General features: G+C 40.6%; 1 protein-coding gene across 1 annotated transcript in view; it reads left to right on the top strand.

The window, feature by feature from the left end:
• Positions 1–23,685, top strand: part of SLC35F1 (solute carrier family 35 member F1) — a 369,290-nt gene that overhangs the window by 319,121 nt on the left and 26,484 nt on the right. The window contains exons 4-7 of the mRNA XM_012739134.3: positions 5,125–5,284; positions 11,842–11,998; positions 13,876–13,928; positions 21,621–21,775. Coding sequence (XP_012594588.1) covers positions 5,125–5,284; positions 11,842–11,998; positions 13,876–13,928; positions 21,621–21,775 — 525 coding nt within the window. The remainder of the gene's footprint in view (positions 1–5,124; positions 5,285–11,841; positions 11,999–13,875; positions 13,929–21,620; positions 21,776–23,685) is intronic.

The raw sequence follows: 23,685 nt of genomic DNA, 5'->3' as shown, positions 1-23,685 counted from the left end.
TGGGCACTAGGAACTTCTCATCTTAGAGCCTCCCTGGGGTGAGAGGGCAGCAACTGCTGGCACCGGACTCGGACTCGGGGACTTGGGCAGGAGTAGGGCAGTAGCACCAATGAGCCAGCGGACTTCCTCCTTCTACTTCTCCTCCCCTTTCCAGCCCACCCATCTGGGGCTGGAGCGCTCCAGCCTGTGCCCTACGGAAGGCCCTGGGCCCCTGGTAGGGTTGCCAGCCCCTGCCCCCACTCCATGCAGCTGCTCCAGGGCCTACGCCTTTTTTTGGGGGGTGGGGTGCGGGTGGCTACACCTTTTCCTGCATCCCAGACATGGAGCTGTGGTACCTCATGTGGACCAAAGACTTGGAAGATATACTGTAAAACCGGGATACAACAGGGGATACCAGCTGTAACGAGGCTTGGCAGTCTGTGAAAGCAGGTTTCACTGATAAACAGAAAACGTGTGCCATCTTCATGAGAGCGTGGCCACCAGGCAGCAGGAGTGAGCGCCCTTTCGGAAGCCCGGTGTCTGAAGCCAGACTAAGGTGGTCGGAGTAGTGCTGGCAATCCAGCACTACTTTCTTTGTGGCATCCAGAGAAAGAATCTTGAGTGGATCTCAGGAAGGAGGAGAGGGCATAACCAAGCATTATATGATTGAAGACTGCAAGCAAAGATAAGGTGGTCAGAGATTGGGTAAAGTGGAAAAGAAAAGGGAGAGAGAGAGAAAAAAGTGAATGATGGAGCAATCCTCCTATATACATATATCCGTATATATGTATATTTAAACTTTAATGTTAATAAATGTCAACTGTCTTCTGCTGTCTTCAAAGCCATGTCAACGTGGACCTTATTTATTTAAATAACTTTTGGAAGTCGCACTTGAACTCTGATCTAGGAGTCCAGAGGCTAGTATTTTAGCACTAATCTAATACTGTTAATAACTTGTTTTTCTCTTGGACCATCAGTTTTCGTGTTTATAAAATGGGTATAGTCGTAACTCCCTTACAGGGCTGTTGTGAAGATTTACTTAATCTAACATAAAAATAGCATGTGTTTTACCAACTATAAGTGTAACCTTAATGTGACCTACTATAAATGTTATTTAAAACTACAAGTTTCAAATAATAACTACCATGTTTCCCCGAAAATAAAACCTACCCATAAAATAAGCCCTAGAAGGATTTCTAAGCATTTGCACAACATAAGCCCTACCCCGAAAATAAGACCTAGTGATGGGCGTGGCTACGCAGCGTATCTGCACAACCCATGCATTTCGTGGCAGAGCGGTAAAGAAGACCAGCAGCCCTTCTCATCTGCCCCATGGTGACAGCTACTATCACAGAGGTGACCAGAAAAGTGCCAGCGGCTGCACCAACAAGGTTGGCTCCCCCGTCAGGTCCCGGCCATCCTGTACGTGCTGCAAGCTGAGGCTTTGAGGGAAAAATAACACATCCCCTGAAAAATAAGCTCTAGGGTGTCTTCTTGAGGAAAAATAAATATAAGACCCTGTCTTATTTTCAAGGAAACATGGTACAAGGTGGTGCCATCACAATGACTTTATTTGTTCCAGCCATTATGCATTGGGGGCCTCAGTGTCTCTATCGATAAGATCAGATGTGGAGATCATAGATCTGTCCAGCATGTATCTGAGGATCAGTGACATAAGGAGAGTAGAATTAGTTTCAATTCTTAAGGGAAAAAATGCTGTATAAATCTAAAAATAATAAAAAAATTTCTTTCTAAAGTATTTTTAAAGTTCTTTGAGATTTTTCAGAGCATAAAATAGTTATAAATAATATTAATTTGTTTATTTTTTGATATTTATACTTTGTAATTTCCTTTCGGATAGAGAAATGTATACAAAGCAAGTTAAGTCTACTAAACAGATTAATGACAGAATCAGAGGTTGGTTTTTTTCTTTTTCTTTTTTAACAGTCCCAGTTGTAGGCATCTATTATAATGCTTCTCTTTTTTGTTGTTACTCTAATAACCACTTTGCTAAGGAGTTAAGCTGCCAGAAAACTATTGGAAAATTATTTTGTCAGTGCATTTTATGTTACATGACCATGAGGAAAAGCCTGAAGGTAAAAATCACTGAAAAATAATAGTCTGCTTACTAATAGCAGGTGCCAAACAGTTTCTTTCCTTTTGTTACAGATACCATGGTGAGACCTCCAGCTGTAGCAATTAAATATTTCTGTCATTGATCTTCATTAAAATATTGTTCAAAAAATTCATTGTGACATAACTACTGCTGATACTAACAATTTGTGTGACCTCAAGCACATCATGTCACCTCCTGGGGACTTGTGCCCCAACTTCTAAATTAAGGGGTCTTGGTGATTTTAAACTGGGGAGCTACTGCCCTCCAGGGGCCTTTGCAAATGTGTAGCAGCGTTTTAATGGTCAGAGCCCAGCAATGCTAAATACCCTGCAGAGAGAGCATGGGGCAGTCTTGCAAAATGAAGAATTATCTCTCTCAAAATGCCAGTAGCAGCTTTGATTATCTTAATGTCCCTTCTGACAGTGATACTGTGTGTCTGTCCATTCCTCAATTCATTCAGCCACCAATCCTTGGGCCCCCACTGCATGCTGACCACCAACTTTCCCTCACTCAGTGTCCCAAAATCCTGGCTTGTTTGTATCCTTCCTTCCCTCTCTTCTTTCTAAAAGTCTGCCCTTGCCCACAGGGCCACCTGACACACATAAGGATTTTTCAACTCAAACCGTTAAGGGACTAGATCTTAGGACTCATCAAGTGCTTTGGGTTTTCTAATGATAGAATCAAAAAAGCTCATGTCAGCCCTCCTCAAAGATTGGATCTTGGCCTGGTTTGCAGTCAATAATTCAGGAATGGAGACTGTCAGCTCCACTGACCGAGGGCTTCCAGCCAGATAATGAAATCCCCGCGGTGGAGCATTGAGCTAAATATTTCAACTTGATTCAATCATTTTTAATTTTTAACACAAAACACCAACTGTTTTATGCCCAGTGAACAGTTTTCACTGGCAACTGAAATTTCCTAATATACTTAAATAGCATCTGAGGCTAGTTGTAAAACTTGCCTTAGAGTATATTACCACAACAAGTAGGACCATTAACTTACATTGCCAATTAACTGTGCAGCAGGCAACTGTGTGCTCTAGTACAACCCTGCCTGCCACCACCCCCTACACGTAGCCCCTGCAGGAGTGCTGTGACCTTTGGGCTCAGCCCCCAGCCATCAAGTGCTACTTAGCATTCACATGATCTCTCCTCACCTTATCATCTCTCAGCAACCCTGGGGACAGCTTACTATTTTGAGTGTTTGTTTCATTTTACAAAGGAGATGACAGGTGCACAGAGAGGCATGAGGGTCTGCCCAGGTCACAAAAAGCTTTGGGGATTGAGAGGATTCTGAGTGCTATTTATGGTACTAAGGAGCCACTCTGATCTTCAGGGATGCTTTGCGAAGATGAAAACCTTTTCCGGCCTTTAATGAATCTTGGAGATGCCATTTTGATGTTTCTGATCATTAAAAATCTTTGTATTTGTTTGATAGCTATTACTGGATACTTCTGGGCGCTGGGACTATAGTCCTGCCTTTATGGACCTCTAAACAATTAGGGAAGTCAAACCTTATGCCAGTATTTCCATATAATTAATTAGTTGGTACTACAAATAAGTACAGGGTGTAAGGAAAGCATCAGCAAGACCCGACATAGCCTGGGGATCCAAGAGGGTTTCTTGAGGAGGCAACATATAAGTGCAGCCCTGAAAGAAAGGAGGCAGGGAATTCAAGAATTGAGGTGGAGCATTGCAGAAGGAGGGGAATACATAAGTGTAGGCCCTGAAGCAGGAAGGAAGGGCTTATCCCAGGTCAGAAAAAAAAGAGTGAAGGATGCTCACTTAGTCTAGGTGGCAGAAGTGGGAGAGGTCATATGGAATCTCACTATTTTTGCAAAATATATAAAAAATGAAATCAAAGTTATGTTTTTAATACTCTGTTCAATCTTTTTTAAAAATTATTTTTTACAACAGTTTTTTTTCAGTATTTGTAAATTTTCAAGACTAATATTTGTATTCATAGTTAGAGCAGTTTTTTTAATAGTGAAATGCCAGGCATGGTGACTAATGCCTGTAATCCCAGCACTTTGGGAGGCTAAGGTGGGCGGATCACTTGAGCCCAGGAGTTCAAGGTTGCAGTGAGTTATGATCATACCATTGTACTTCAGCCTGGGTGATATAGTGAGACCCTGTCTCTTAAAAAAAAAAAAGAAATTAAAAAGCTAAAAAAAAAAAAAAACCCACTAACAACAACAAAAAAATTTGCTGGGCATGGTGGCTTATGGGTATAATCCCAGCACTCTGGGAGGCCTAGCCAGGAGGATCTCATGAAGCCAGCAGTTTAAGATTAGTCTGGGCAATATAGTGAGGTGAGGCCCTGTTTCTACCAAAAAATTAAAAAATTAGCTAAGCATGGTGGCACACACCTGTTGTTCCAGTTACTGGGAAGGCTGAGCCAGGGAGATCACTTGAACCTGGGAGTTTAAGGCTGCAATAAGCTATGATCATGTCACTGTACTCCAGTTTGAGTAACAAAGCAAGATTTGGTCTCAAAAAAAAGAAAAAAAAAAAAAAACAGTGAAGGACAGATTAACTTTTACTGGTACTGGAAGACAGTTGTCTGGGAGAAATTAAATTCAACTTTTGTCTAAATTCTAATAATTTATAAAACATTTTAAGACTTCTGCACTTTTACCTCTCATTTTCAGATCTATTCCCAAAGCGGAACAATCTAAAATTCTCCCCACATCCCAGGTGTTCCTATGGAGCCAGCCACAGCTCTCAGGAAGGCAGGAGGCAAAACTGCCCCAGCACGGTGGAGGCAGGAGAATCTTCACCACCAGCCTGTCTTTGGGGAGATTTGCCTTCTCCCCTTTTCCTCCAGGCTAAGGGGATGTTTACAATTAAATGAAAAAATAAAGTTAATTTGCATTTATTGCAGAGAGATTATTTTAATTGCATCAATTCTTGGTCTACCCAAAAACTCAGGTTCATAGCCCCTTCTACAGAGGTAAGTTATTTTTCTCTATGATATGGAAAGCTTCCTCCTGAACCCCTGTCGTTGTCTGCCTTCCTCCCTCCCAATAGCTCCTGGACTGTTTTGTGATCCCTGTCGTGATTCTGCTCTCCTGGTTCTTCCTGCTGATCCGGTACAAGGCTGTGCATTTCATTGGCATCGTTGTCTGCATCCTGGGCATGGGCTGCATGGTGGGAGCGGATGTGCTTGTGGGAAGGCATCAGGGAGCAGGTGAGTCCTCAGATGTTCACCAGGTTACTCACCTCTGTGGGTGAAGCCAATGCAAGAAATAGAAGTTTCACAGTTGAGTGGAAACAGGGACCTTAGGAACTTGGGCTTTTGAGTGTCTGTGTCCTATTCATGTTTGTTCCCCACACCTAAAACAATGGCACGTAGGAGGTGCTTAACACATGTTTCTTGAGTGATTAAAGATGCAAAATACAGCTTTTATGCCCTTTCTATGTGAATTTAGAAACATTCAGACAGTATTTAAAACTGAGAGTCATAACCTGCTTGGAAGATGTTTTGGAAATCTGTCTGCTCCTGAACCAGCTGCCTGGCCCAAACCAGCTAGTTAGAGGTAGTGGTGGTAATGAGTCCATCCACTCCTGAACCACAGGGACCTTCCCCACACTTTCCCCACCCCAGACCTTTTTCTGTCAAGCCATGAAAAGTCTGAGCTTTCAAACTAGTGGGTGAAGGTTGGTTTATAGACCTACGAGTGGATGACATTTGAAGACTAGATTAGGAATACTCAATATTTTTATGAGAGAGAGCTAGGTTCAGCCTCCTCATGCGTGTTTTCTTATTTATTTGTTTTGGGGGGAGGGGTTATTGGAATTAATCACAGCCCGTAGATCCATAAGGTAAAGCTTCATGATTAACTCATCAAATTGCTGTGAATCTGCCTTGGGTGGGGGATCCCTAATCCAGGGTGGTTTCCAGAGGACCCTTTTTAAAGCATTGCAGTTCTTTAAAATGTACCAAATGTCCTACAGAAGGGCTGTGAGAACAGAAAAAAATGACCCCCACTGTTAACATCAGGAATGGGATACAAAGTGCCCACTTTTCTATAGTTCTTGGAATTGTCTTTTCTTCTAGGAAGTTAGATGATAAAGAGTCAAAATTGGGCCATTTTTCTTTATGAAACTAAGTCATATGAAGTCTCTAAAACAATGTCATCTATGTTGCACCATAGAACTTTACAGCTGAAAGGAACCTTGTCAGCTCCTTTGTATTCCACATACAAGAATACCAGGATCCAAGCAAGCCAAGTGGGCTGCCCAAGGTCACAGAGGTGACAGAGCAAAGATAAGAACCCAGGGCTCCTGGCATCCAGGGCAGGCCTCCTTGCCTCTCCCAAGTCACTGGGAGCTGAAGATACAACACAGAGCAAAAGAGAGACAGACAGCCTCAGCCTCACAGATCCACAGCCTACGCAACACTGCCAGTCCCCATCCCAACAGACAGACCGAAAATACATACCCCAGCATTTCTCAAATTCTATGCTATAAAACACTGCTTCCATGGTATATCAATAGATGTCATCGAAAAGACCAGTTTTAAACTCTGTACATGTAGTGATCTTGATATGGATAATTTCTTTGGACAAATCAGATGATAATTTTGTCTGGTCCAATGTGGCCAGTTTTTCTAAAGTCAAATTTTAATTACACTTTCTCAGCTTTCCCTGCGCTGCATAAGACAGAAGCATGTACACTTAGTTATGAAAATTCTGCCTTCCTGAATACCAGCCATTCACCCTGCCCATCATCTTGCAGACCATAGGCAAGGAAGACAACTGTTCTGATAATTACGAACATTTAAGCCTAGAATGTTAAGCTACCTTGAATTTCTTTCACTAGATTGTATTTACTAATCTTGTAAAAAAATGTTTTCTTGCTTTCAAACGAAGTGATAGAAAAAAAGTAGAACTATTTAAGAAAAAGAAAATAAATCCGTATGAGGGACTTTCCAAAGTGTTCTGTTTTAAAAAATAATGTGGGTCTTTCTAACACCCACAGCATTGTTGCTTTTGTGACATGTGAAGTACCAGTGTTAACAGAATTAAATTTTATCATTGTGGAATTCCTTCTGTGCTATTGAAATGGGGCCCAAGTATATGGTATGATGTATTAAGGCCAGCCCAGACACAGGATCCCAGGGCTCATTTTATAAAAGCATGATTGGACATGCTTTATTTTTATAAAAACATTAAAGTAGACAGCAATTGAAACTATCATATAAAATATTTTTGAAAAAATAAACACTGGTTTTGAGGTCAGTATAATCCTGAAATTGGTGTGTATCATTATCAAAAATATTCCATTTGTTTTTACCTTTATGGTAGAGTTGGTTCAATTGCATTAATTAGCCAGGGTCATAAAACTTTACTAAAATACCACAGGTACTCACCAGAACTTTAATCAGGCATTCAACTCAATATAAATTCTCATCACCATATCAAGAGCTTTTCACAAGAAAAGAGAATGTCTGACTTGATCCTTTTTGTATTGCTTAATCCATGTTTCACCTTAGTTTGGGACTTTGACAATTTTGTCTCCAAGGACATTGACATTGGCCCTTTCAAAATTTCTTTGACTTCATTGTAATTAAGCTAATTGCTTTAATTCTACTTTGTCAGCATGTTTCTTCATCAGCTATCCAGGAATTCCTCACTTTGATTTAAATGTTGCTAAAGGAAACTTTTCAGATGGCATCAAGTACTCCAGGTATAAAATGTAAATGCCAGGGCACAAAATGATGTGCTGGGAATACAGGTTTTGATGAGACTTGACCAGCAAGTTTGCCTACTGTAGACAGGAGGAGAGAAGGCAGCCAAGTCCACGGCCCGGGAGACTTTGCCTTGGAGCCTATGGAATGCTATACATAGTGGGAAATGTGCAAACAATACTTATGTTATAATTCTGTGCATCCCACAGGAACAACTGATCATCTGCTATAGGAAGTTTCTACATCTTTGCACTCACTTGGAAGGAAAAGTCTTTTCCAAGTTTGTCAGTAAAAATCAGTGTATTTTTACTGTGTAAATACAGTGTATGTGTATTCTCTTTGCATCCTTAGCTCCATCCATGTCTGCAGTATAGGCCTCTTCTGAAAGAACATCTCTGCATTTACTGATATGGGGTAGGCAGGGGTTGACATGAGATAGAAGTGGCTAAGAATATCAGAGATGTTGGAGTATGTAAAAATGCCTTAGTAAAGCCTCAATGATACAGCTCCATGACTTTTCTACTTTCCTGGGAAAACTTGTTGATAAAAAAGGCAAGGTTAGAAAGTAAGAGGATTAAGAAAAAAACAATTCAAACAACTCCTTATTAAAAAAAATTTCTTGCCCTTCACAATATCCTTGTCCTATAAATGATACATTCATTGCATCTTACAGTTCATTTATCAAAGATGTTAGACGCCCATAACAATAATACATTTATTGCATCTTACAGTTCATTTATCAAAGATGTTAGACACCCATAACAATAATTTTTTATTATTAAACATAATTTTATATTCATTTCAAGGAAAAGAAAATATTTTCAAGGAGTCAGATAATTAAACACAATCAAGTAAAAGTGACATTTTTCTTGAGTGCCTACTGGTGGCAAGCAATTCCTCATACATTATCTCATTTAATCCTCCTAACTATGCAAACAATGTTATTCTCATTCTTGTGGTTGAAGAAATCAAGGCTCAGAAAAGATAAGAAACTTGGTAAGGGCATATCATTTCTAAACTGTGTGGTCCAGATGTGAAATCCAGCCAGTATTCTCTCTGCTATACCACTTAATCCTTATGTTTCCATAATTGTGGCTTCTATAAAAAATGTACAATTGTTTTATCATAGTAAATTAGGGTGAACAAATGTCCTGGATTGCTCAGATTGGAGGGGTTTCCTCAAATGCAAGACTTTTGGTGCTAAAACCAAGAATCCCAGGAAAACAAGACAGATGGTCCCCCTATTTAAGACTCTAATGTATTCAGTGGGATGGGTATATTTCATGAATTGCGCCAATAGTCTTTCAACACTCCAGAATAAAATAGTACAACTCGCCATTTATTTCTTGACCTAGTGGCAAGTACTAATGTTAAATAACCTTCCCTTTTCTCCTCCCACCACCACTTGTACACAAATACCCCTCCAAACATGATGTTTCTAGTACTTAAACAAAAATCTAATAAGGAAAACAAATTTTTGCAAAACAATTATGACTGGGTTGATTAGAATCAAGGAGCAATCCAAAATGAGAAGTGCCCAATGCAAGAGACAGGCTAACCAAAGGAATGATTGATTCATTGTTTTTAGCCATCATTTTGGTAAACACCTAATAAGTGTCAGGTACTATGCCAAGTATTTTACATTTTATTTTATTCTCACAATAACCCCTTTTTCAGATAAGGAAACTAAGTTCAGAAAGACTGTATAGCTGCCCAATGTTACACAACTAGTAAGTGACAGAGATGTGATTAGACTCAACTCTACCAGCATTGAAAGCTGTTGCCACTCAAAATCTTTACCATAGGATGGATTCAGCCCTTTGCAGTCAGCTCAATTCATTTAGACATTTATTGAGAATATCTATTGCTCCAAGATCCATACTAGGGACCCCATAGAATATGCAGCTGAGTTATGGTCCCTCCCCTTCAACCCTACTTTGTAAGAGAACAGGTGCAGCCAAGGGTGAGACGCACAAGTTAATAAGTAACTGGAACACAGTGGGTGTCATAGACAACTAACAAGGGTGTGACATTCCAAGCAGGAAGTGAAGTATTGGGTTGGATGGACATTTCCATAATTTTAAATGTGTCTGTTTACCCCAAATTTGCAAAATACTATCACCCATTATGGTTTTATACACACATAAATGACAGATTTTCTGAATATAAATTTATCCATGAATGTTGTACAAAAACAAGTACCACCATGTATGTCAGATATCTACTGCATTAACTGGATAAAATATATAGAGTAATATGTTATAACTTCCAGTTAACTAGATACAAATTTCATATAGAAAATATTAGTCCTAGCACTTTCTTACGCTTTTTATTATATCAAGCACTTCATTTTATAATATAGTTGAATAAAATTTTGTTCTGGTTAATTTAATTATATTTAATTATGTAAGTGTTTACATGTTCATATGTTATATGCACCCACTTTCAAATGATTTAAAATTTGACAAATATAATTACCAGTGAAATTATACTCAATATTTAATCTTTTTGTCACTGGTAACTTAGACAATACTTCTGAATTTAGGGCCACACAAAATTATGTTATTGTTATTAATAATTATCATTGAATTGGTGAAGACTTAAAGTACTGGTGAGTAGATTTCTTTATAGTCAAAGACCAGTTATCAAAATAGGCTGTAACTATACAAATGTGGAGTTTGAAAAACACTGTGAAACTATTCACTGAAACAATGAGTCTTCTCTTTAGGACTTTTAAAAGATTGATGTTTCTCTCATTCCTATTAAAATATTTCATTATTATTTAGTTTTCCTGAATTCACTCATATGAAATTAATTTCATTAACCAAGAATTCTATTAAGCAGCACTTCCACACTTCACTAGTACAACAATAATTGATGTTCATAATAATGACGCCATGTCATCACAAGATTCTGAAATGTCTCCTGAGTGGAAAGAGACTGAATCAATTTCATTATAATTTTAGTTATAGATATGTTTTATTTTATGGATCATTCCTCAAATGGACTACTTAAAATTATAAGTTAGTCATTATTTTACAGTTGACACCTGAGGAAGATTAATCAGGTTGGCCAAAGATTCCACACTCTGTCACAGCAACCTTAATTTCCCTAGAAGATGCTCCCAGGGACCTCCTCCCAGGCCTGGTTTCGCATTAAAGTCTCATCAAGTTCACAGCTCATCTGCTCAGCAGTGATGGCGAACTCCCCGTGAACCCAGGGCGAGCTCCCAGCCTCACAGAATCACATTCTCACCTCCATCCCCCTGAGGGTGACTCCAGCAAGCTGCTGCCTTTCAGGGTCTCTTCCTCTCTCTGTTTGATCCTTGCCAGGAGTAGGAAGTTGCCTTAGAAAAAGTGGCTCAGTAGAGATAGAATCTTCCAAGGTGATCACATACCAAAGTCTGTCCCCAAGCCCTGTCCAGATTCTCTTAGGGGAGGCCACTACCTAGAGAATGCTCAGTGCTCCCCACTGAACCATGAGAACCCAGGTCTACAGTCTCAGATCATCCAGCTAGTCTGGAATTCAAGGCTAAGCTGAATCCCTTCCTTAGAATCTCTCTGGAGTGGGCACCCTTCCATAATTCCTTTCACTCTCATTTTCTAAGCAAGTACGCATTTTGTCCGTGGTCAAAATAGAGTCCTTACTGCTTCTATGATAGCTTCTCTCCTTGTATAGCAAGAGGTGGAAATTCATACTGATTCTGTTTGTTCTACACCACATTCACGAAACTGGAATTGTTTAAGCAATATAACACGTGCCTGTATTAGCATTATATTCACAGACACATACCTAGATAGCAGAGGACATTGGGCTTTGTGGAGAGGGTGCAGTCTGAAAGAAACTGGTGTCTTCCTAAGTTAAGGACACAACTGTGTCAACATAGGCAAACTTTTTATATCAGAAGATGTCTAGAGCACAGATAAACTACTAACTCCCATTTAGAAATTGCAGGACTTCAATAAAAATGTCAGAATAGAATAGGCAAAGGAAGCTCAATTTGCTGGTGCCAGGTTCTTAAGAAAATTTTAATGACTCTGTTTTCTGGTTCCTAGGGGAAAATAAGCTAGTAGGGGACCTTCTGGTCTTAGGAGGAGCCACACTGTATGGCATCTCTAACGTCTGGGAAGAGTACATCATCCGAACCCTGAGCCGAGTGGAATTCCTGGGAATGATTGGTCTCTTCGGTGCATTTTTCAGTGGAATCCAATTGTGAGTAAAAATAACAAGAAATATAGAGAGTAGAGACTATCGGGGCTTAGTTGTACAGTTTTTGCTCGTAGGGTGTAAAAATCAAGGCTGGAAACTAGTCACCGACCTCTTGCACAGAGGGCTTATGAAATCTGCCAACTCAATATCTTTATTAGTAAATTTCTTCCAAACTTAAAAAGTTTATTATAAATTGTTATAAAACATTTAATGGGCTTTGAAGATAATTTGCAGAAAAGTATTAGAAGAACATTGATTCTCCCAAACCAGGGAGTGGGCTATTACCTAAAGAAGTAGAAAAACTAAGCATAAATGCCACAATTCAGTGCACTTCCAAAAAGGAACATTTTGTGTACTAGTGACAACCACCACTAGAAAACTTACAGTTTAAAATTGCCCTTTTATAAATTTGTTCTTTTATTTCCCATGGATTTGCAAGAGTGAACCACATTTCAAAAGCATCTCTTAGAATTTAGCTTTTCTATTTCCCTTAAAAAGGTAAAGATGTAACACAGACATTCACTAAGCATCAAAAAGGTAAAAGCACCAGTATTTGCAGTAATTCTGGGATTGGGATGTATAAGATAGGACTGGCTATTGCCTCAGAATTTATTATGAGAATAAGTGTCAAACAAAGCATAATTTTCCATCAGTAAAAACCATATATTTTAGCTTCATGTAAGGGGTAAAGAATGATAGTATAACCTTAAATCTAATTTTACCAAATTCTGTTTTCACCAAATCTCTTTCTACAAAGCAAGTACTTTGTAATTGGATTAGTTTAGTTTCTGAAATTATTTATGGAAGATATTTTGGCATCACCTTAAACATGTTTTAGAAATAGGCTATTTTCAACAATCTTCCAAATTTCAGTGTCTTGAGATACTGGTGAAAAACTCCACAGCAAACAAGGAGGGTGCAGAGATGGAAAGATGCTCTCAGAAGGATTTATTTAGGGTTCATTTTGAAAGTGTGATGACATTTTAAAGTGCCCAAGTCTGGTACTTCAGCTTCGTGAGATGAAAAAGAATTGCCTAGTTCAACTATTCACAGCGAACATTTTGTGGATAAATGGCTCCTTTTATGGGTTATTATTCTTGAGTCCAAAAACTATGTTCAGAGTACTAGTCCTCCTTTGCTCCAGTCACAGTCCTTTAGAGCCGAGTGTGCCCTTTGGGGGACACTGCTGCCAAAGTGATAGGAGTGGCACTGGGACGTGTTTGGCAAGTGGGACGCATTGAGGGCACACTGGAACCAAAGGAATAACGCCAGTGCAGTGGCGCCAACCTGGCCTCCTGATCCTCTTCTAGAGCAGTGGCTGGTTCTCAGGTGTGGTCCTCTGACCAGCATCACTGGCATCTCATGAGAACTTGTCAATAATGCACATCCAGGGCCACACCTGGATCTATAGACCCAGAATCTCTAGGAATGGAGCCCGGGAAATGGCGTTTTAACACTCTCTCCAGATGCCTTTCATGTACATTTGACTTTGAGAACCACTGCCCCAGTAAGTGCTCATTCAGAACGTTGATTAAACCCGCAAGCACAGAAATAGTCTGAACCTCACCGTTTGCTTTTTATTATAGAAAGCATCTGGATGAGCAGGAACAAGGGCTGTGGGCAGGCTGGGTGAGAAGGGCAGTGGAAGGGTGGAGCTCCGCTGTGCCCCGGCTCTCGCTGCTGCCCGCCACACCCACCAAGATCCTCGGGGAGAAACCACAGGCCGCCTCATTAGACTTGCCTCTGAGTGGCTCAAAATTCTTTCCGAAAGTCAATTGGTTGCTTCATTAATTTGTAGAGCTCTGATAAGTGAGAACAAAGGAGGATATAAGAGTGCATTCTAACCTTGCTCATCAGGTCCGCTTTCTTTGAATTTGCAGAGCCATAATGGAGCACAAGGAGCTGTTAAAGGTGCCCTGGGATTGGCAGATAGGTAAGGATTTCGCTCACCTAAGATGCTGTTTTTAGTAAACCTGAGAAATGTGTTTGAAGAGTGATGTGGGTACGGGTGGGGCACAAACAAGGAAGGAATTTCAAATTGTAGGGGACAAGAGAAAATAGAGTCCTCTTGTCATGTTAGGCATTCCTGCACACTCTTACAGACTGAATTGTATGATTCATAATGTTTCCTAATTGAGCTTCTGCCCATTATCATCGCCAAGATGCCATTAGAGGAGACACAGAAGTGGGTTATTAGGTTAAAGACCGACCAGAAAGAAAAAATGCCTGAGGCAGTGGTAGCACATAAATGACCTCAATTTGCTCTAGCCAAGAAACACTAAACGGATATGACCATTAAAAAGTGCCATTTTTAAGTAAAGGCAAAAAAACTGAACTTAACAAAAAAGTATGAAAGGAAACAATGTCATGGGCATTCTGAGCCCATAAAAACCTTTTCAGAGGGGAGCAGTTTGTAATCAGGAATGCTTAATTGATCTCCAAATGGACTCAGAAAATACCAGGCATGCTTTGAACTAGTTGATAGTCATCCAGGACATCCCCCTTTCCACCTGTTTCTAAAATCACTTTCCTCTAAAAAATGTAGGACAAGGAATTTAAGATCCTACTGATGCTCTCATGATCCACCACAGCAAGCCCTGGGAGGGACTGACATTCAGCACCCTCAGAAGGTGTCCCCTCAGTGTCTCCATTGAGACAAAATCGTGCATGACTCTCCGTAGGGGTTATCTCCAGAGACATCAAGGGCTGACCTGCCCTGTCTGTCATGGAGTCCTGCCATTTCATTTCTCTCAAGTTTTGCTACAGAATATTATAATCAAATGAAAATGGGAGTTGAGCATGGTAGCTCATGTTTTTAATCCCCAGCACTTTGGAAGGCCAAGTAGGGAGGATTACTTTAAGCCAGGAGTTCAAGACTAGCCTGGGCAACATAGCAAAACCCCCATCTCCACAAAATCTTTTTTAAAAAATTAGCTGAGCATGGTGGCACATACCTGTAGTCCCAGCTTCCCGGGAGGCTGAGGTGGGAGGATCACTTGAGCCCAGGAGTTCAAGGCTGCAGTGAGCTATGATTGCACCACTGTACTCCAGCCTGGGTGAGAAAGTGAGACTGGGTCTCTTAAAAAAAAAAAAAAAAAAGTCAAGAGAGAAGAGGGTGTGGGGAGAGGACAGGAAGGTGGTGGGAGTTGTGGGGGGGGGGACCAGATGCAGGTTCCAGAAGCATTTGCCTTTGTGGCTCTTAAAGCCAGGAAACAACATGTTACCTGTGCTTGATAGCACTTCACATGCAGTTGGTCTGTGAGTATAAATTAATTTGATATTGATGATGATAGCAATGATCGAAAAGAATTTGTCCCCTAATTATGTGGATGCCATGTGCATACCCACTGAGGTTCTGTTGTAATTCAGTGTTAGTTAAATGTGTCATCAAAAGATAGTTTTGTTCTGCGCTCTTAGATTGCCATTAAAACGTTAGTCCCCTGTAGTCAAAGATGATGAAGGGCAGTGTAAAAGGAACACATTATAGAGCCATCCTTTTAATTCCTGATTGGAAATGAGGCCAAAATCACCTCCATAGCACAGTAGCATGACTAGAGTTAACAATAATTTATTGTGTATTTCAAAATAGCTAGAAGAGAACATTTAGGATGTTTCCAACACAAAAAACTTGATAAATGATAAAGGTGATGAATATCCCAATTATCCTGACCTGATCATTACAGATTATAGGCGTGTATCAAAATAGCACATGTACCACACCAATATGTACAAGTATTAAGTATTAATAAGAATTAGCTTAAAAGAAGGATCAAATATTCATCCTCTTCTTCCCGAAGCATTTGTAAGGTCGAGTTTGGTGTGTTTTTACATTAGGGCCATCTTTGTCCTCATTACCTCACCCTGACTTACAGCAAGGTTCTATTGTTTAGCTCAGTTCTAGGCACACAGCATGCAGTGAATAAATGTCTAATATGTGAGCAAATGAATGCATGACAAGCAAGAAGATAGTCCAGTTCTGCCCTCTCTCCTCTCACAAAATACAGACAAAAGGGAAGTGGTAGAGGCAATGGCAAGGGACTTTAGGCTTGACATTGCACTTTTTCTGGAGCACTGGGCAATGGCATAGCAGCCGCTGAACTCCTGGGCCAGAGAGGCAAGGAGACACCAAGCGAGGGTCAGCACCCTCTCAGACCTTCCCTGCACCCCCTGGGAAGTCACCCAGGAGTGCCTAGCTCTGGTCGCTGTGTCCTGGTGAAGGGTTCACACTGTTTTAAGAGACCAGAATCCAAGAGGGTCTTCATTTCCCATGATCTATCAATGAATTTCTCCCCACGTCAGTAATCTACCTCATACAATCTCTTGGGCGGCTCGTGTGGTTGCCACTTTATTAAAGTAAAAATATTTCTTCCCCCGATGCTGTAAGTAGGTAAGTGGGATTAAAAAAAAATATGTTTTGTATTTTCTGGACTTGAAGGCGTTTTTAAAAACAGATTCTGTTATTTTCCTATAACATTGGGCAATTGCAAGATACAGAGCAATTAAAAGCAAGAAAATAATAGTTATTGCTGTTTGTTTTTATTCCATTGTTTTACTCTACTGAACAGAAAACCTGGTAATTATCTAATCGGTAAACTCAAGTAAAATGTATGACCTAATATAGCTAAAATGTCCTCCTGGGAGCAGGAATTTTAGAGTCAGAGTCAGAAATCTAATAAATAACTTAGACATACCCTTTATTCCATATGTCGTATTGTGTTAAAGAATGTGTGAGTGAATGTAAGCCAATGTGAAAGTCAAAGTCACAGGAAAGAAAAAGGGTGCCGTGGGCCAGCCAGCACAAGTTTATAGGGGGCCTCCTCACTTTTGATGTCGTGGTGATTCGGAAAATGTCAGACACTGGATGCAGCCGATTGCCTCCTCCCCGTAGTTCTGCATCTCCGAGGGCCAGTGCTGCCCATGGCCAGTTGGAGGGCACGCTGCTGGGGCCAGGCCCCATGGCACACAGCCACCCCTGACGCCCCTGTGCCGCTGGGACCCCGCATGCCGGAAGGCCCCAGGCCCACGTGCGGTGGCCTGTTTCCGGCCAGGCTGCTTGCGTGATCCTGATTGGGTAATTTTTGAATCCCACTGTTTTTGGTTGGATGTTAAAGCTTGTTGTTGATTGGATGCTTCTTGAGCCCTACCAAGGGTATAAAAGCAGGGGCAGAAGGGCAGGAAGGGAGAGAACATCGCTGTAACACTAGGTATGTTGAGTCTGCTGTAGAAGAATAAAGGCTGTTCTCCAACTTCTCGTGTGCCGCTTGGTTTTTTCCCCGGTCAAATAAATAAGAGCTGTAACCCTAGCTGTACGCACTGCCAGAACAGTGGGTAATGCTGGTTTGGGTTATTTTTCCTGGAAGCCAAAACAAGAGATTTGGCCTTTCCCTGAAGATAGAAGGATGGGCCCACAGAGCAGGAAGGATCTTAAAGATAAGGAAGAGCACACCTTTCTTTTCACTCATGTTGAATCTGAAGCCCGGGGAGTAAGGCTAGCCTCACAGCTGCCTGCGGTGAGACTCATTTGCTCTTTTTGCAAACCCAGCCAGCCTAGTGCCCTTTATAGACATAGCCTGATGCATATGTTCTGAAAGTCATCTCACGTAGCCATCATTTTTAAGAATTAAAAATAATATTTTAGAACTCTAGTATATTCAAAGGAAAGAAAAGACAGAGCACCAGTGGGATGAGATAAAAGAAAGAGATGAGATAATATACAAGCAGCATACACAGACACCATATCTATTGATGGACTGCATATATACATATACATCTCATATATAAAATGATGTATTTATTAGAGTCAAATACAAGTGTCCTTCAAAGCTTTATTTCCCTCATAATGATTAAACAGTATAGATTAGTGGTATGTACTAAGAATTTAAAGTCAGACTGTGCATGTGGCCTGAGGGCAAGTTACTCAATCTCTCTATGGTGGTCTTTTGCCTATTTGCTCACAGATCCATATCTTACTCATCTTCTGCTCTGTTCTTACAAACTCTACTTCTCAGCCTCCCTCATCAACTGGCTTCCAGGTAGTTTTGGCCAAAGGAATGCAGTAGAGGGAGATTGGAGGTAGGAGAAAGAAAGAAACCAGAGCATTTCTTCCTGTTTCTCTCTGGGGTCAGGTCTCTAGAGAGGGTTGAGTCTCCTGTTATTCTCTTTCTGCTGGGATTCCCCAACTTCTGACCTCTGATAACATGGCCCCTTCCTGTATTTCTCTAGCTCTTGGGGTAACTCCCTGCTATTGCTAATCCTTGGGTTGCCTCACCATTCCTGCTTCCTGTAACACTTATTCAAACAACTTTGTAACTTGTGCGCCATATGAAATATCCTCTGTTGAATATGGTATGAACTATGTTTCTTTTTTTTTATTATTTCAGCATATTATGGGGGTACAGATTTTAAGGTTTCAATAAATGCCCATTTCCCCCCCTCCCCCCACAAGTCTGAGTCTCCAGCATGACCATCCCCCAGATGGTGCACATCTCACTCATTATATATGTATATACCCGCCCCCCTCCCCCCTGCCCAATACCCTATTACTGCAGTACCTATGTGACCACTTAGGTGCTATTCAGTTAATACCAATTTGCTGGTGAGTATATCTGGTGCTTGTTTTTCCATTCTTGGGAAACTTCACTTAATAGTACGGGTTCCAGCTCTAACCAGGAACATATAAGATGTGGACTATGTTTCTTGACGGATACACTGTATAAGTCTATTTCCTGTCTAAAGAGGATAACAATAGTTGTCAGTATTATACTGTTGTGGAGATTAGTTAATGTATACAAAGTACATGACACCTAGCAAGCAGTCGATCCATATTAGTTGATGGTATTATTTCCAATCTCTGTTGCTTAAATCTATTTAGGGAATGACAAGAAGAGTGACCAAATTCTATCCTAAATGAAAGAGAAGACATTTCAAGTAAGAAAGGGTTATACACATACTTTGTCCATAAATGTAGTTATTACAGCCATTATGTAGTCCTCAGTCAAAAAATAATTTAGTTCATTTGTTTGATCGTGTTGGTCAATTGGGCAGCAAGTTGGGCCTTCAGATGCTTTGCTAACATCCATTAACTAGCTAATGTCCATCAAAGAACAGCAAATCAGCAACATGCAAGAATACTGCGCTCTAGCTCTCAATTTAATGGTGTTCATTTGGCTGATGATGCTTTGCTTATGAAACAGGATATTCACGCACAAAAATATTGGTTGACCTGGCAAAGTGGTCAACTGTGATGGTATATGTTCTGCTCCTGTCACCCAACATGTGAGTTCTGTAGCTTTTTAAAATACATTTAGAATGTGTAAGCTGGAAACATCCTGAGGTAGCTTCATTAGTAGAGTGAAAGACTTCTGTGTATCTATTTTCCTATTTTCTTTGGCTCACCAGTTAGGCTTGTACAATCTCTGAGCCCTTCAATTAGATAGCCAGCTCCCCACTGGGCAAATCCTTTTGGATGATGTATAAGCATCTAAATCTGAACATGCTCAAAATGGAGCATTTATATCCCCTGAAAACCTGGTCCCCCCTTAGTGTATCTATCTCAGTAAATGGTATCACAGTTCACCCAGTTTCTAGATTAGCCAGAACCCATGGCATCCACGATGTCTTTGCCTCACTGCCTACATCAGTCTATCTGCAGGGCTTGTTGAGTACTCACAGACCTGGCCACTTCCCTTCTCCACTGCCATTCCGTGTGAAACCAAGCCAGCCACCCACCTCTCTTGCTGGGACCATGACGGACTATGACACTACACTTCTAACTGGTCCCCTCTCATGCTTTCCTTCTTCCAGTCAATCTTTTCTCCATAGAGTAGCCAAAATCATCTTTTAAAAATGTGCATCAGATGATTCTGTTAGTCACCCACTGCAAAATCCTCAGCTTCCAATTACAACTAGAATGAGACATAAATTTCTTTCTAAGACCTGCAAGGCCCTGTATAATCCATCCCCTCTCCAATTTTCCAGAACTTTCTAGCCCAATCATAGTATAATCTAAATCAGTAATACCTTCAAAAAAACAAACAAAAAAGGCTCTGGGCGCAGGACTATGTTTAGATCAAGTTCGATTATTTTTAGTGAAGATGGCTGTTGTCCTTAGTCTATTTATTGCAGATTTCTTTAAGAAATACCAAATTAATTTTTATGCCTTTTCATGTATTAAACATAAGTCATGTATATTTATTGTATTTTTACTAGCTTGGTTAAAAGGAAAATGAACTGTAAATAGCACGAAACCTAAGTGCAGGAAAATTGACCATTTTTAGCAAATTAAAATTTCTGCTGGAGAATCCAACGCCTCTTGATATTATTATGAAAGAATATACACATAGGACTTTTACCCTTTTTAAATAGGAAGTGGTTGTTCCATCTTCCTCTAAAAGTACTTCCACCACGCTAGAGGGGGCTGTTGTACTAAGTTTGCTTACTTAATGTTTAAAATAATTTTCTTACATAGATCTCATCCTCATACTTAGGATGAGAAGCATATAGAATGATGACTTGTGCCCATAAGTACTTTTCCTATGGGCAAACCAAATTTCTCATCACTGATCTTCATGGTTACAGGAACCAGATGTGTAGTATCTACCAAATCCTCCAAAATTCAGAGGAAGCAATCAGTTCCTAGCCCACACCAGACACATTTAATCAAGGATTCCTTTGGAAAGGTTATTTTTATTGTATTATAATGCCCAAAGATCTGCTGAATTGTATCACTCATGCTAATTCTATGCCTTATTCTTTCAAGGTAGAGGAATGAGAATTATTTTTGTACATTTGTATTGTATCAACATCTGGGAAAAGATGAACCGAAATGGAGATTTAGGTGTAACCTCTTGCTTGGGGCCTTACAAAATTGAGTACTCGTGGAATTAGTATTAACAATTGTGTGGCTAGGCATAATTGTACGCACACAGAGAGAGAATTTTCAAGGATGACTGGCCATGTAGCATTTTAAAGGCATTGGAGCCCACATGTGAGAGTTCACAGTAGGGTAGGACAGGAGATGGGAAGGTAGGCCTCTGGGTGTTGGGGGTAGGGTTGAACAGAATCTGGAAGACAGTGACTCAGAGCAGTGAACTGGTCTGCCCAAGTTCACAGTCAGGATTCCAATTCCTTATCCTAAGTCGAGGCCTCTGACTTGTAAGCCCTTCAATTATAAGGATTGTAGTTATTCTTCACGGTGAGCAATAGATGATGCCAAGCAGTTTTGTTCCTATTTTGCAAATAAAAAACTAAGAGGTAAAAAAAAAAATGTTTTAAAATACATGGGTAGCATAAGTTAATTACAGCACAGTTGGGAACAGAATTCAGAAAGCTCAATCCTGTGTTCTGACTACAGCCACTAAGAGGCACTCCTTCCCAGAAGAAGCAAAATGTCAGCTCTGTGGTAAGGAACAGAAAGTTCATTTTTTACAAACAAATTTTTGCTTTTTATTGATTTTATTTTTGTCCACGTGTTCTCCAATAATAAACATCAGTTAGCAGAGAGAAAGAAAAACTGCCTTCTGTGGGTGGCGGATGGTGTGCACCATATTCCCGTCTTTCTCCCTCTGTGGATGCTGAAAATGCCCCGGAGGAGGCCCTGACGTTGCCCTGTCTTTCCTTCCCCCAGGACTGCTCTATGTTGGCTTCAGCGCCTGCATGTTTGGTCTCTACAGCTTTATGCCAGTCGTCATTAAGAAAACCAGCGCCACTTCTGTCAACCTCTCCCTGCTCACGGCGGATTTGTACAGCCTGTTCTGTGGATTGTTTCTCTTCCACTACAAGGTAAGTTGAGCCAGTGCTCCTTTGTGAAGATGACACTGTGTAGGCAATAATGCATGTGGGTAGGAATGCCCAGGTGTGGAATGCCCCGATTTTGTGTCAGGAATAAGAATGCAACTCTGTGTACTAACCCCCATGATTGGGGATTGACATTTCAACTATAAGACAGAAAGATCATTTAATTGTCCTTAGAGACCACTAACTATGGACAATTGATAATAAAAGATAAGAAACAGCTATATAGGGAAGGGCTTTGGAATAATGGGAGATAGTTCCGACACCATTCAGCCCAAAAGCTACTCTATTTCCAACCTGAAGCTGGAAAGAGTTGTACATTTCTCATACTACAACCACAAAATGGATTCTGCCAAACGCATTGGTAAAATATGTTCTCTTTAGAGAAAGGACACAATTCCTGCAGTGTCTGCTTTGCAGGCATTTTTAGAGCAAATATGAATGGAAAATGCTAATGCACTAGAAATAGTTTCTTTACTAAGAGATTGGGGTTTGAATAAAGGAATGAAAAGAGATATTGTGAAGGATCTGCAGTTCATACATCAGCCCTGAAGAAAAGAAGAAACTAGTCCAAAGATGGCAGTTTCTGAGAATGCAAGACTCTAACTTCATCTTCACCAAAGGCGTGCATGGCTAATTCATCCTGGCACACTAAAGGTAGATGCTATTTTTTGATGCCATACTCATGGCAGACAATAATAGTGAATTACAGTCAATATGTGAGAAGAGACCGCTTGCCATTCCTTAACTAGTCCTTTAAGGTAAAGGCCATTGGGGACATGACTCAGTGTGAAGCAAGCAAAGTATGGAATGACCAGGCAGATGAAACAAACTAGGACAAGCAAAAGAAGATGCAGAAGAAAGAGACACTGCTCTGGCCACTTCTAGCCAAGTGCTTCACCAGTGGTATTCCAGCTGCCATAATCAGCACACAGGTGTGGCCAGAGCTTCTTCAACCTGGTGAAACTGGGCTTGGAGGTTCCTGGAGAAATGATGAGCTGAAAAAGGTAAGTACTTGAGCTGACCAGAGGCAAAGCAGCTGGAGTGAATAATCAGAATTATTATTGAGAGAATTATTATTACAGCACAGTTGGGAACAGAATTCAGAAAGCTCAATCCTGTGTTCTGACTACAGCCACTAAGAGGCACTCCTTCCCAGAAGAAGCAAAATGTCAGCTCTGTGGTAAAGAGCAGAAGGTTCATTTTTCACAAACAAATATTTACTTTTTATTGATTTTATTTTTTTCCACGTGTTCTCCAATAATAAACATCAGTTGGTAGAGGGAAAGAAAAACCGCCTTCTGTGGGTGACGGATGGTGTGCTCCATATTCCCTGTCTTTCTCCCTCTGTGGATGCTGAAAATGCCCCGGAGGAGGCCCTGACGTTGCCCAGAGTCATAGCCAAGAAGCAGAGAAGGGCCAACAAGGATGGAAACGAGGTCACAAACAAGGCTGCTTAGGAGCTGGGAGGATCAGAACCGGATCTGGAAGAAGGGAGAGGTTGAGAAAGTGGCCATGGCAGTAGATAGGGGTAAAGTTCCCATTTTTTCCTCCAGCCTTATTGAGGTATAATTGATGAAGAAAACTTGCACTATGTATAGGATTTAAAGTGTATGATGATACAATGTTTTGATATATTACATATGCATTGTGAAATTATTACCATAATCAAGCTAATTAACACATCCATCACCTCACTTAGTTACCTTTTTTCTGTTTGCCTGTGCAGTAAGAATCCTTAAGGTCTACTTTCTTAGCAAATTTCAAGTATGCAATACAATAACATTAACAATCGCCACCATGCTGGACATTAGCTCTCCAGAACTTATTCATCTTGTAACTAAAAGTTTATACCCCTTGGTCAGCATCTCCCCATTTTCCCCGTGAGTTCCTGTGTT

The sequence above is a fragment of the Microcebus murinus genome, chromosome 5, assembly GCF_040939455.1.
Source record: "Microcebus murinus isolate Inina chromosome 5, M.murinus_Inina_mat1.0, whole genome shotgun sequence".
NCBI classification, from domain to species: domain Eukaryota; kingdom Metazoa; phylum Chordata; class Mammalia; order Primates; family Cheirogaleidae; genus Microcebus; species Microcebus murinus.
Note: the sequence above shows the minus strand (reverse complement) of the source record. Positions and strands in the feature narration are given on the sequence as shown.